At 44.7% G+C, this 14374-nt stretch overlaps 1 protein-coding gene across 1 annotated transcript in view; it reads left to right on the forward strand.

Moving 5' to 3' along the window:
- Positions 1-5067: 5067 nt before the first annotated feature.
- Positions 5068-14374, forward strand: part of DHX8 (DEAH-box helicase 8) — a 33044-nt gene continuing 23737 nt past the window's right edge. Inside the window, exons 1-6 of the mRNA XM_045985785.1 lie at positions 5068-5282; positions 10658-10743; positions 11476-11548; positions 12410-12495; positions 13335-13444; positions 13833-14195. Of these exons, the coding sequence (XP_045841741.1) occupies positions 5135-5282; positions 10658-10743; positions 11476-11548; positions 12410-12495; positions 13335-13444; positions 13833-14195 (866 nt within the window). The 5' untranslated portion in view covers positions 5068-5134. The remainder of the gene's footprint in view (positions 5283-10657; positions 10744-11475; positions 11549-12409; positions 12496-13334; positions 13445-13832; positions 14196-14374) is intronic.

Raw genomic sequence — 14374 nt, forward strand, 5'->3', positions numbered from 1 at the left:
CTTCTTTTGGGGGAAGAAGCGGAGTTTCCAGAGGACCAGTTCCTTTTGAGTTAGTGGCAAGAAGATGCACCCAGATCTTTGGTCCGCGACTAACTGGACAGCTGTTTACATGCTTGGTTTGCAAATGGAACATCAGTCCCTCTTTTATTTCTGATCTCTTCCCATCAATACACTTCTTGGTTGGGCTTATTTTTTGCATCTCTCCTGAGGAAAGCCTTACAAGTTCCTAAAGAATTGCCTCGAGGAGAAACCACAGGCTACAAAAATCACTAGAGAAAAAAGAAGTCGAATGTGTCTTGTCACTTTGTTGCCCATGCTTGCAATATTGACTTCTAAAAAATGTGTTTTTTAAAGAAAACCAACCTAGGGGCGCCTGGCTGGCTCAGTCGGAAGAACGTGTGACTCTTAATCTCCAGGTCATGAGTTCAAACCCCAAGCTGGGCGTAGAGATTACTAAAAAATAAATAAATACACTTAAAAAAGATAAAGAAAACCAACTTTAGTTTAAGAAGCAGGGTCATTTAAAGGATGATTAACTCATAAATAAATGTGTGAAAATTCCTTACCACTCTCACAGAAGATGAGGAAGTGGAAAGTGGAGATGGGAGAATAATTTTTTTTAAAAGATTTTATTTATTTGTTTGACGGAGAGACAGAGATCACAAGTAGGCAGAGAGGGGAATGCAGGCTCCCTGGTGAGCAGAGAGCCTGATATGGGGTTTGATCCCAGGACCCTGAGATCATGACCAGAGCAGAAGGCAGAGGCTCAACCCACCGAGCCACCTAGGTGCCCCTATTTATTTATTTTTTTTTAAACAAAGTTCACTTTGTAAGCTGTCTGGGTGTCTGATTTTTTTTTTCTTTTCTTCTGATATTTTAAAGATAGCCCTGAAAGTGAGGAAGAAGGAAACTTGATTGTGACCCCCCGCAAAAAAAGCCCTGTTGAGGAGGAATGTGGTTTTTTAAAAATTATTTCTAAATATTTAATTTAATTTATTTATTTGAGAGAGAATTTGAGAGAAAGAGAGCATGAGAGGGAAGAGGCCAGAGGGAGAAGCAGACTCCCCACCAGGCAGGGAGCCTGATGCAAGACTTGATCCCAGGACTCCAGGATCATGACCTGAGCCAAAGGCAGTCGCCCAACCAACTGAGCCACCCAGGCGCCCCATGGGAGGAATGTTTTTTGCCTAATACTATAAAGCTTTGGAGAATTTGCAGCCCAAACATCCATTATTACTGATGGTAGGTTGATGGCCTAACAGGAGAGGGAATTTTAGGTCAGGGACATTTAGGGCAAAATTGAGGCTGTGCCTGGGTTTAAAAAGATAAGGCTGACAAATAATGGATTGCAGCTGGAGAAACTGTCCCACGAGATGGCCCTGGCCCTGGTCTGTCCCCTCCCCTCCTCCACTTGCCCCCAGATGACAGGGGGCAGCCCTGCTTTGTTTTTTGTCTTCCAGCCACCTGCCCTCATGTTTAGGCATCAGAGAGACCCGAATTAATAAACACAGCTCTGGGGCGCCTGGGTGGCTCAGTGGGTTAAAGCCTCTGCCTTCGGCTCAGGTCATGATCCCAGGGTTCTGGGATCGAGCCCCGCATTGGGCTCTCTGCTCTGCGGACAGCCTGCTTCCTCCTCTCTCTCTCTGCCTGCCTCTCTGCCTACTTGTGATTTCTCTCTGTCAAATAAATAAATAAAATCTTAAAAAAAAAAATAAATAAACACAGCTCTGCCCCTAGCCACCAGTGTGGTATTTATAGTTTTCTAGTTCTTCCTCGATAGCTTCCCACCACCTCCCAGATCTTGAAGGGTCCTTTCCAGAACTTATCAAAGTGCCTGGGTCCAAAGTAGATGTTCCATACGAGTCTGATGAATTGATTCAGATTTGGAGAAGAATTTGGGGGGAAAGTCAAAGAGGTATTTTTACTGCTTCATTTTCTCAGGGGACCTGCCCCTGTCAGGGAGGACCTCAGATGAAAGGGTTTAGGGCATCTTTGTCAATGTCTCTAGGTTGGGTCAGGGCCCCCGTGGGGCAGTGAAAGAGGTGCCATTTTTTCTAAAGTTCCCTGGCATTAATAACAATCATAGCCGAGTGTCAGTTATATACTTAGAAACAAATCATTCTGATTTTTGCCTTCCAGAGCAGAGGTGTTTACCCCAAGAGCTGAGTTTTCCCCCCAACAGAAAAAGCTAGGGCTGTCTTGGCTCCAGCCCGAGCTGGTGACCGGAAGTCCTGTGGTTTTTCTCACCAACTTCTCTGAGGATGCCACCTTTTGGCCACACACACTTGGGTGATTTCTGCCATCCCCCATCCAATCTAGGGTTGCAAAGAGCTTCAGTATTTTCTTCTCTGCTTCCTACCTTCCCCAACTTCTTACCCAAATGCCAGCAGCGGTGACTAGTCTCTGAGACAGAGCAGAAATAATGCGGGAATCGTGGTTAGGGCCGAACACATATATCAGTCTAGGAATAGGCATCAAAGCAAAGTCCTTGCTACTACAAAGAGGATGGTGGGAAATCGTTTCTTACCCATAATGGGTGGTGGTGTGGGTGGTGATGAGGCCTAGGGTATTTGTTTTAATATATTTTTTGGTGAAGGTAAATTATTTACTGGGAACTGTCAATGGCTGTGTTGTAAGGGCCACGTTGAAGCTGTCCAAGGAAAGCAATATAGTAATAATGGGCAATTAAAGTATCTGATATATTTAATATAGTATTATAATATTATTATTTAATATAATATTATATATATTAACCTAAGGACAATTAGAATACATTCATTTTTGGACTGCATTTGATTCAGTGTCTCTTAGGGGAGAAGAGGATTTCATGAGCATCTTTGGGCTGTCAAGTTATCCGTTATCTTTGCTTTTCTTTCTTTTCCTTTGGCTTAAAAAGATTCCTTTGTTTTATAGGAAATATGTGTCTTGTGTAACAAACTTGCACTCTTGAATGCATGTATATGTAAATAAAGTTTAATAAGTTTTGCTGTTAATATTTACTATTGAGACGTATGTTCAATAATTCCCAAATAATCCTAAGAGTGCTTAAAGTTAAACTTTATTTTTTAAATTTTTGAGAGAGAGAGAGCACGCAGGGCAGGGGGGAAGGCAGAGGGAGAGAGAGAGAGAGAGCACGCAGGGCAGGGGGGAAGGCAGAGGGAGAGAGAGAGAGAATCTTTTTAAAAATTTTTAAAATTTAATTAATTATTTTATTTGAGAGAGAGGGAGAGAGCATGAACAGGGGTAGGGGGAGCAATAGGCCTCCCAACGAGCAGGGACTCCCCCCCCCCTCACCCCCCGCCCAACTAGAGGCTTGATCCCAGGACACTGGGATCAAGACCCAAGGTGAAGGCAGGCACTTAACCAACTGAGCCACCCAGGCTCGCCATCTCTAAGAGATCTTACAGTATTTACTGCTGCTACTACTATTACTACTACTAACTACTACCCATTGTGGTTCTATATCCCTTTCCCCCACAGCGCTTTGAAGACAAAACAAACTCCATGTTCCCCCCTCCTTCCAGGTAAATATCAGGGAAAAGCAGAACAGAAATTTAAAATTTCTAAAGGCAGAGAGGCACTGAGAAAGGAAGTCAAACGGAGTAAGTCCCTAATATCCTAACTCTAAGCTGGCGAGTTGAGCACACAGACTGGAGAGCAGGATCTTCCTTTCCATTCACCAGGAAAAAGAATCCGTGCAGTACCCATTCCTTAGGAACCTGGAAACATGGAGCTTTTGGAGTCAGTGAGAGCTACTGCTCCCAGTTTTCTGCCCTTTTTTTCAGTCCGCGGTGAGATGTTGGAAGGGTCAGAGTCTAAAGGTGCAGCACTGTAATGTAGCCTGAAGCTAAAAAGCAAAAGGGTCTGACATCCTCCCTTTTGCTTGATTGGAGGGTCACTTACGCCAGGGTGCCCTCATTTTGTCATGCGTTTACACACAGCAGTGTGGTGTGGGAGAATCCTTACCTCACCTTAGGATTGCTGCAAAGGAAAATGGAGACTGGAAATACAAGTTGGGAGACAGAGACCTTAGGTTCACAGCAGGGCTGCTATTTGGGGGCACAAGTTCTGAGGGTACTGGCATAGGAAAATTTGGAGTTGAGAAGTGGTTTTCACAAGACAGCCGGGTGGCTCTCTGGGGTCTCAGACTGAGGGGACCTGTACCTGACAGATGAATTTGACACTGACCATTATCTCACCCTCAGGCCTATAGTAACTGGCATTCGTAGTGTATTTACTAGGCGTCAGACTCCTTGCACAATTGTCTTAGTTATCACCTGAGCCCATTTACAGCAACATAATCCAATTTTATACATAAGAAAATGCAATCCCCAAAGATTAATTTGCCCAGTGTCACTTAGATTAGCGGAAGAGTCAGTTTCCTTATCTGTAAAATGAATTAATAACAGGGGGCGCCTGGGTGGCTCAGTGGTTTAAGCCTCTGCCTTTGGCTCAGGTCATGATCTCAGGGTCCTGGGATCGAGCCCCGCATCAGGCTCTCTGCTCAGTGAGGAGCCTGTTTCTCCCTCTCTCTCTGCCTGCCTCTCTGCCTACCTGTGACCTCTCTCTCTGTCAAATAAATAAATAAAATATTTAAAAAAATGAATTAATAACAGAATTCGACTATCGCCTAGTGGTTTGTTACAGAATCGCTCACGATAGTAGTCACGAGCCACGAAGACGTAAAGCTCCAGGGATAGAAGGGACCGCTATAAAGCAAGTTTTGCCTTTTCTAGGCTTTAATTCGGGTTCCTTTTTCAAAGCGCAGGCGCGAGCGCGCAGGAGGCCTGAGGGGCGTAACTTCCCGCGCCCTTTGCGCAGGCTACGGTCGCCCTCTGCCGACGTCAGGTGGGAGAGCGCTGAGAGTGAGCGTTTCTGGGCCTGAGAGCCGCCTGAGAAGCTCGCTGGCCTGTAGAGGGCGCTGCCGGCGTACAGAGTAACCCACTTGGCCGTCCCTTCCTTAAGCACTTCCTGTCTGATCTCTATGATTCGTAGGCTGCATCACGGGAAGTTCCTTTCGTTTTCAATTTACTGTAAACAAAAGGGACGTGCGCCGACCCGGAAGTGGATACTGGAGCAGGCCCGGAGTAGCTCTGAAGGCCGGCGGTAAAGCTGGGTGGCGGCGGCCTTAGCCATGGCGGTGGTTGTGGCCCTGGCGGGAGCCTTAACCACCACAGAACTAGGCCCCGCGGAAGAACTCGCCAAACTCGAGTATCTGTCTTTAGTGTCGAAAGTTTGCACCGAGCTGGACAATCACCTGGGGATTAACGACAAGGATCTGGGTAAGTCGGAGGAGGCCCCCGCGGCCTCTGGGCTTGGGTCGAGGGAAGCGGAAGGAGGAATGGGGTTGATGGACTGAGTACCTGTGTCCCTGTGAATCTCTTTCCCTCTCTGTCGCAGATACTTGGGCCCAGGGAAGCAGCGGCCTTGACCCCCGCTTGAGAACCTTTTAGGCTGAGGTGTACAGAGAGCATTGCCCAGAGCTATCAGTGAAACCCCGAGGGGCTGTCGCTCCTGCTCCCTGCTCCCTCCCCACCCCCAGCCTTAGTTAATTAAACAGCGTTAACAACAGCAGCAGCAGCAGCATCGTATGACACCTTTATTGACAGGGCAGATATGCACAGGGCTTTACTTACATTATCTTACTTGGTCTTCACACGACCTTGTCAGATAGTATTTGTTTTTCTATTAAGAAAACAAGGGTCTTGGGCTCCCGGATGGTTCAGTTGGTTAAGCGTCTGCCTTCGGCTCAGGTCATGTTCCCAGGGACCTGGGATCAAGCCCTATGTGGTGTTCCGTGCTCACCTGCGTCTCCCCGTCCCACTGCCTGCCGCTCCCCCTGCTTGTGCGCTTTCTTGCTCTGTCAAGTAAATAAATACAAACGTAAAAGAAAAAAAACCAAAAAACCCAAACCTAAGGGTCGAGTAATTAAGTAATCCCCTTCAAAATTACACATCAAATGTGAGCCTAATCTGGAATCCCAAGTCTTTCGAAGTCTGCCTTTAACTGTTCTCAACCACTTATTAGGCGTTTACGGACAGAATGTACCAAAAGATGGAACTGAAAAAGGCCAGGGGCCTAGAGCTAAGGCCACAGGCAGGTGGAGTCCTTATGAAAGCAAAGGGAGGAAGGGATCAAAAGCGTCAGTGGAGGAGTTCACCTTTGATAGGTACAGGGATGCTTGACCCATTTTAATAGGACGGAGTACAGAGAATGTAGTTGTAGATGCAGATAGGTTTAGGGACTGGTGGTAGGAAGGTGAGGGAGAGACTTCCATTTAATTGTTCTCTTTTCTAAATGAAGATGAAACCATCCACTGTAGAGATGGAGGGGAAAGGGCATGTGACAAAAGGGGTCAGGGAGGTTAGATGTGTGATCTTGATGAAGATACCTAATGTCTCTGAAGCTGTCTTCCTCATCTGTGAAATGGGGACGATAAGGTGTTTTTTCCGGGGTTATCATGTCACACCTAGGAAGATGCGTTGCTGCCAGTATGTCTTAGTTCACCTTTTTCTTGCTTCCCAGTCAAGATGAGCTTGTTCTGTATCATTTGTCTTCATTCTCCTTCTCTTATAGATGGTAATGAGTGACACTCTTGTAGTTTGCTATCTGGGTTGTGTGTTCCTTCATTCAGCAAACATTTACTGAGCCAGTGTTAAATCGTTTTGATGTTAACCTCATTAGGTACGAAAATAAAATGAGATATAAAGTCCACAATTTTCTAGCATATATATGACTGAAGACCCATTTAATTTGCAAGTAGACCACAAATATTTTTTTCTGTTTGTAATTCTGATACCATTTTTTTATTTATTAAAAATATTTAAGTAATCTCTGTGGCCAGCTTGGGGCTTGAACTCACGAACCTGAGATCAAGAGTCGCACGCTCTTTCAAATGAGTCAGCGAGGGCCCCCTGACGCCATTTGTAATGTGTGTTTTTTCCAGTACTGCTAAGCAGTTCTGTGACACTGGGTGGTAATCGTACATTGAACTGAGGTGGGGTTTTTTTTTTTGTTTTGTTTTTAAGATTTTATTTATTTATTTGACAGAGATCACAAGTAGACAGAGAGGCAGGCAGAGAGAGAGAGAGGAGGAAGCAGGCTCCTCACCGAGCAGAGAGCCTGATGCGGGGCTCAATCTCAGGACCCTGGGATCAAGACCGGAACTGAAGACAGAGGCTTTAACCCACTGAACCACCCAGGCGCCCCCTTGAACTGAGTTTTGATGCTATGTACCTGGAGATAGCATCAGATCCCACAGGTTATGGACTCAGACCTACAAGACTGCCCCACCCCAAACTTCAAATACCATTTGCAAGGTCAGGTTGTCAACTTTTGCTGACCGAGTCACTATATATAGATCAGAGGTTCCAATGACCCCCCTCCTTGGGTTTGATTAATTTGTTAGGGCGACTCCTAGAACTCAGATAAACATTTTACTTACTAGATTTCCGGTTTATTATAAAAGGATATAACTCAGGGATAGGCTGATGGAAGAGATGTGTAGGGCAAGGTATATGGGAAAGATTGACCAGTGTCCATGCTCTAAGTGCCCACTGTCCTCAAATCTCCATGTGTTCATGTTGCCATAAGCTCTCCAAACCCAATCCTTTTGGGTGTTTGTAGAGGATTTATTATAATAGGCATTATAATTATAATTAATATATTAATATAACATAATTATAATATTATTAATAGGCATAATTGGGGAAAAAGGCATAATTGATTAAATTGTTGGCCATTGGTAAACGAACTCTCCAGGCCCTTTCCCCTCTCCAGAGGTCAGGGGTGGGACTGCAAGTTCCAACCCGTAAACACATGGTTGGTTTCCCAGGCAGCCAGCCCCCGGCCTCACCCTTTCTGAGGAGCTTTCCTAAAGTCATCTCCTTAATATAACAGAAGACTTTTTTTCACTCTCCACACCTCTGAAGTTCCAAGGGCTTTTAGGAGTGCCGTGCCTGGAAAGGTGATGGAGACCAAGCATTTATTTCTTTCGTGAATCACAGTATCACAGTGTTGTACACAGAATTGTAAAACCAGTAACATTAAAGTTACTAAAGTTGGAAAAATGAGATAGTATTGTTCATTTGAAACTAAATTGCCAGAGTGGGTTTAATATCTGAAAGGTGTATATTTGGGCGCCTGGGTGGCTCAGTGGTTTAAGCCTCTGCCTTCGGCTCAGGTCATGATCCCGGAGTCCTGGGATCGAGCCCCCGCATCAGGCTCTCTGCTAAGCAGGGAGCCTGCTTCCTTCTCTCTCTCTCTGCCTGCCTTTCTGCCTACTTGTGATCTCTCTCTCTGTCAAATAAATAAATAAAATCTTAAAAAAAAAAAACCAAAAAATCTAAAAGGTGTATATTTGCTACTCTTTTTTTTCTTTTTAAAGATTTTTATTTATTTATTAGAGAGAGCACGAGAGGAGAGAGGTCAGTGGGAGAAGCAGATTCTCTGCTGAGCAGGGAGCCCAATGTGGGACTCCATCCCGGGACTCCAGAATCATGACCTGAGCTGAAGGTAGTCGCTTAACCACCTGAGCCACCGAGGCGCCCCTATATTTGCTACTCTTATATTTTTTTAAAAATTTTTAAAAAGATTTTATTTATTTATTTGACAGAGATCACAAATAGGCAGAGAGGCAGGCAGAGAGAGGAGGAAGCAGGCTCCCTGCTGAGCAGAGAGCCCGATGTAGGGGCTCAATCCCAGGACACTGGGATCATGACCTGAGGGGAAAGCAGAGGCTTTAACCCACTGAGCCACCCTATTTGCTACTCTTATGTTTATTTATTGACTTGATTCTTTTGATTTTGGCCTTAATGTATAATCTTTTTTTTTTTTTTTTTTTTTAGGGAGATGGTGGGGAGGGACAGTAGAAGAGGGAGAGAGAGAATCTTGAGCAGGCTCCATGCCCAACTGGGAGCCTGATGCAGGGCTCGATCTCACCACCCTGATAGCATGACCTGAGCTGAAAGCTAAGAGTCAGATGGTTAACCGAATGAGCCACCCAAGCACCCTGATGTACTATTACTTAAATCAGTTTCATTATTTTTCCTGTTTTCACCACTTAACTTTTTTTTTTTTTAAGATTTTTATTTATTTGACAGAGAGAGAGACAGCCAGAGAGGGAGCACAGGCAGGGGGAGTGGGAGAGGGAGAAGCAGGCTTCTTGCAGAGCAGGGAGCCCCATGCGGAGCTTGATCCCAGGACCCCGGGATCATGACCTGAGCTGAAGGCAGATGTTTAACGACTGAGCCCCCCCAGGCGCTCCAGCACCGAACTTGTTTTTAATCACTAATTCATCTTTGAGGTGCCTGGCTAAGTCAGTTGGTAGAGCATGTGACTCGATCTCCAGGTCGTGAATTTGAGCCCCACATTGGGTGTAGAACTCACTTAAAAAAAAAAAAAAAAAAATTCTGACTCACTAGTTCATCTTTGATTATTGACTTAATTTAATGATGTCCCCATATAATTTTGAAAATTAAGAAAAAGCCCCTGGTTAATGACAGCCGCAGTGTGAATATGCTGCTGATTGCTTCGGAGTAGTCTCTCGAGCACTGCATGCCCAGCACCACGTGACTGACTTCTCCCTCCACATTTCTCTGCGGACTGTGGACCCAAAAGTCAGGTTGCCTCGGTTTCACTCCTGGCTCCACCAGTTATTGTAGGGTAGGTCAGCATCTCAAACCCTTAGCCTCCTCATCTGAAAAAAAAGGGGGGGGGACAATAATGGCACCTGCCGATGGAGGCTGTTGTGAGACTCATGGGGATGACTCTGGGGAAGCACTTAGCATAGTGCTTGCTGGGCACAACATGGTGGTCACAAAGCCTTGACCATTGGCATTGTTATGTGTAAGCTCTGTCCCTGTACTCTGATGGCATTTGGCTTTTACTTAATGGCATCAAAAAGGTAAAGGCACAGAAATGCCAGCTCAAATGGTATGAGAGCACAAGTTTATGTTAGTTATCTAAATCTCCCATGCTATTATTGTTACGTTTTAGCTTTAAAATCCAGATGAAACCATTACCGCTTTCTTGTGGGGTTCACAGAGTGAATGTTATTATCTCAGCCTCTCATAAAATGCACTTTGCTCCCAAAAGTCTCTTACTTAATAAATAGCTCTAATATTAGAAGTTTCCAACACTGGGCAGGTTTGTAGAGAAAAATCTGGGGGCAGGTGAGTCTTTGATCAACTTGGAGATTGTATCACCCAGCAGCCGCCTGGCTGGTGTAGATGGATTGGGTCTGACCTTCCTGAAACTGTAGAAAGCATCCTACTGTGTGCGTCCATGGTGGGAGGGAAGGTGGGGGGAAGGAGGGCTCTTGCTTTTGGGTACAGTCACCTCTGGAGTCTCTATGGCAATGTGGACAGCTACTAGTCTCGTGAGAAGAGTATGATGATCTGGGGAGGGAGATATTTCTCCCTTTGGTGCATGAAGGGCCCGGTGAGCCATTCTGTAGTAATATCTTCTTTGCATTTCTAAAAATTAACTGGAACATACCTGGATAATCTTGGTACTCTAAATTCTCTTTACTCTCACTGAATGGTGCTCTTTGGTTTTTATGACTCTTGGATAGGCTAATTGGTTTTGCTTTTAATGTACTTGAAAGTGGTTTTTTACTAGTCTCCATTCCAGTTTTAATCCCTTTTCTCCTTTGCAGCTGAATTTGTGATCAGTCTTGCTGAGAAGAATACCACCTTTGATACTTTTAAGGCTTCTCTGGTCAAAAATGGCGCTGAATTCACGGTATGTGTACCTAGGGACCCTTGTTTTATTTTAATGTCACTACTGAAATTTCGATAGGATTTCACATAGGATTTCGGTGGAGAAAGGAGATAATTTGTACACACCAAAGAAACCAGTAAGCGTGTAATGTTTTCATGCCACGGAGCAGCGGTGATATAACCAGATTTCCTGTGATACCTTTCTAGGAAAGTGGGGCAGGATTTCCATCATTAAGTCTTTATGAGTGTTTATAGTCTTGTCCTATGAATCCGAAGTCAAAAACAAAAGAGTCTAGGTTTTGGAAGTAATTCTGAACAGTGGAAAATAAAAATGATTGAATGGAACTAAATTACTTTTCCCTGCAAAGAGTCCTAAATATCAGCTTTCTCTGAAGCCACTTTGCTAGGTTCCTGCCCATCATATAGATACTCTGTGCTTCGTTTGTTCCAGCTAGCTCCGTTCAGGTGTACAACCAGCTTTTCTTAGTTTTTTTTTTTTTTTTTTTAAAGATGTGTTTTTTTAGAGAGGGTGCGTATGTGCCGGGGGCGGAGTGGCAGAGGGAGAGAAAATCTTAAACTCAAGCTGAGCATGGAGCCGGACATGGCGCTCAATCTCATGACCTTGAGACCACGACCTAAGCTGAATCCAGGAGCCAGACGCTCAACTGACAGTTGCCACCTAAGTGCCCCTAAAACTAGTGGTTTTAAGCACTAATTCAGGGACTGATAATTTTTGTTCTGTTTCTTTTCAAAGGATTCTCTTATTAGTAACTTGCTGCGCCTCATACAAACCATGCGGCCTCCAGCAAAGCCTTCTACTAGCAAAGGTGAGTAGAGTGTCTGGCTGTGCTTAGCTTCCAGAACGCTGTAGAGCATGAGCATCCTGTAAATTGTGTTCTTTTCCCTTGCGGCAGCTCCGGAGCCAAGTTCACAGTCTAGTAACATTTCCCAGATGATTTAAAATTAAACTCATAAGACATAACTAATCAAATGAATTCTTACGTATCTCTCCCCCAACCCTCACACCCTACCACATGCCCAGATAGTTTGTTGAGGGTTTTGTCATCGGTGTGTTTTTAGGAAATCAGATTATGTTTATATTCATGGACATGAGTTACATTTAGAAAAATGCCATGTTCGGGGCACCTGGGTGGCTCAGTGGTTTAAGCCTCTGCCTTCGGCTCAGGTCATGATCCCAGGGTCCTGGGATCGAGCCCCGCATTGGGCTCTCTGCTCAGTGGAGAGCCTGCTTCCCTTCCTCTCTCTCTCTGCCTACTTGTGATCTCTGTCTGTCAAATAAATAAATAAAATCTTTAAAAAAAAAAAAAAAAAGAAAAATGCCATGTTCAATTTTTAGTTTTTTTTTTTTTTTAAAGATTTTATTTATTTATTTGACAGAGAGAGAGAGAAAGAGAGAGAGATCACAATTAGGCAGAGAGGCAGGCAGAGAGAGAGGAGGAAGCAGGCTCCCCGCTGAGCAGAGAGCCCGATGTGGGGCCCGATCCCAGGACCCTGAGATCATCACCTGAGCTGAAGGCAGCGGCTCAACCCACTGAGCCACCCAGGTGCCCCAATTTTTAGTTTGATACAAATCTGATATTGAGGTTTTTTGTTAAAAATATTAAATCTATCTTTCTCTTTTTCTTTTTCTATTTTTTTAACCCCTCTATGCTCTTTGATGAAACAAGATCCAGTTGTTAAACCCAAAACCGGAAAAGAAAAGCTGAAGGAACTCTTCCCAGTCCTTTGCCAACCAGACAACCCTTCTGTTCGGGTACTGATACTATTTTGAGAACGTCTTCTAAACTACGGTGTTTCCTCCATCCCTGTCCTTTTGCTTTGTCTCATTAGTTCCTAGTTTTAAGCTTGTGTTCATTGTAATATATTTTTCAAATTGGAAGTGTTGGCCCACTCCCTGAATGCGCGCTATGCCTAGAATAGTGTTACAGTTCAGGGAATGATGTTTGGGGGAAATGGGATTGACAGTTGTGGGGAGCAGTGATTAGGGATATGAAATAAGTATGGAATAGCTTAAGGTTCTAGAACAGATACTGATACGTGAAATTAGATTTTTTTTTTTTTCTCTATTACGTGTTAGAAGTGTTTTTGGTTTTATTTATTTATTTTTTTTGAAGATTTTATTTCTTTGAGAGAGATTGAGAGAGCGCAAGAGTGCACAAGCAGGGGGAGGGGCAGAAGGAGAGGGAGAAGCAGACTCTCTACTGAGCAAGGAGCCTGATTCGATTTGGGGCTTGATCCCAGGACCTTGAGATCCTGACCTGAGCTGAGAGGCAGATAGTTAACCGACTGAGCCAACCAGGAGCCCCCTTAACATCTATTTTCTATTTATAGTAATACATTGGATGCTTTTGCAGGAGGGATGGTAGCTAATTGCCCTCTGTAGGCTTGTATGAAGGACAAAGGGAATTTGCCAAATGTAGCAGTGATTTCCAAGAACCTCTGCTCATTCCTTCTGCTGGAAATCTCCACCTGCTTTTTCACATAAAGTGGTCAGTGATGTAGGGGCTAGAGTGATGTAGAGGGATCTGGAGTGCGGATGCTCATGATTTTCTCCCCCTGTCCTCCTAACTTCACCGGCCGCGGCTGTTATAGACTATGCTGGATGAGGATGATGTGAAAGTCGCTGTGGATGTGCTGAAGGAACTAGAGGCCTTAATGCCCAGTGCTGCGGGCCCGGACAAGCAGCGAGATGCCGAGCACAGGTTCGTCCTTAGTGTCTTAGCCTTTGGAGGTTTAGGGTATCGTGATAGTTGAATTTTGTGGACCCGCTAAGCAGAATTTGGGGCAAGTTTACAGAATCTAGACCGGCCATGTCCCACATTGTTAGATCTCCTTCATTGCTCCCTGCAAAGAGTATTTACACAGCGAATGCTAAGTCGTTCATAAGGTAGAAGTCTGGGTTGAAGGAGGCTGAATATGTTTGTGACCTCCTCTTTTATTAGCCTGCAGGGGTGTCACAGAGAAACTCTAATTCAGTTCAGCACTCAGTAGGCACTTGACGTGTGCAGCACTGTGCTGGGTGCTTTGGGATGCAGAGAGATGAAATTGGCATGGTTTCTTTTTTCAAACAGGTGTTTGTTGATTTGTTAGGGACAAGAAGAAGAAGAAGCGGAGCTGGAGCCGCGACCGGGACCGAGAACGGGACCGAGATCGGGAGCGAGACCGAGACCGTGATAGAGACCACAAGAGGAGACACCGGTCCCGCTCCCGGTCACGTTCCAGGACCCGGGAAAGGAATAAAGGGAAGTCTAGGTATCGGTCCAGGAGCAGAAGTCAGAGTCCCCCCAAAGATAGGAAGGACCGGGACAAGTATGGGGAGAGGAATCTGGACAGATGGCGGGATAAGCATGTGGACCGCCCTCCCCCAGAAGAGCCTGCCATCGGAGACATTTACAATGGCAAAGTTACCAGCATCATGCAGTTCGGATGCTTTGTGCAGCTGGAGGGATTAAGGTAATGGCTCGTACTCTTCTTTCACACCTGTGATGTGCAGAATTTCCCTCATCACTGGGGATTTTCACGTTCTAAAAAGTTATGATTAATACTGCTTTAATGAAGTCAACCATATCAGGTTGTTAGAATTTGACTTTCTTTTTTTTTTTTTTTTAAAAGATTTTATTTATTTATTTGAG

This window comes from Meles meles, chromosome 18 (genome assembly GCF_922984935.1).
Source record: "Meles meles chromosome 18, mMelMel3.1 paternal haplotype, whole genome shotgun sequence".
In the NCBI taxonomy this organism is placed as follows: Eukaryota; Metazoa; Chordata; class Mammalia; order Carnivora; family Mustelidae; genus Meles; species Meles meles.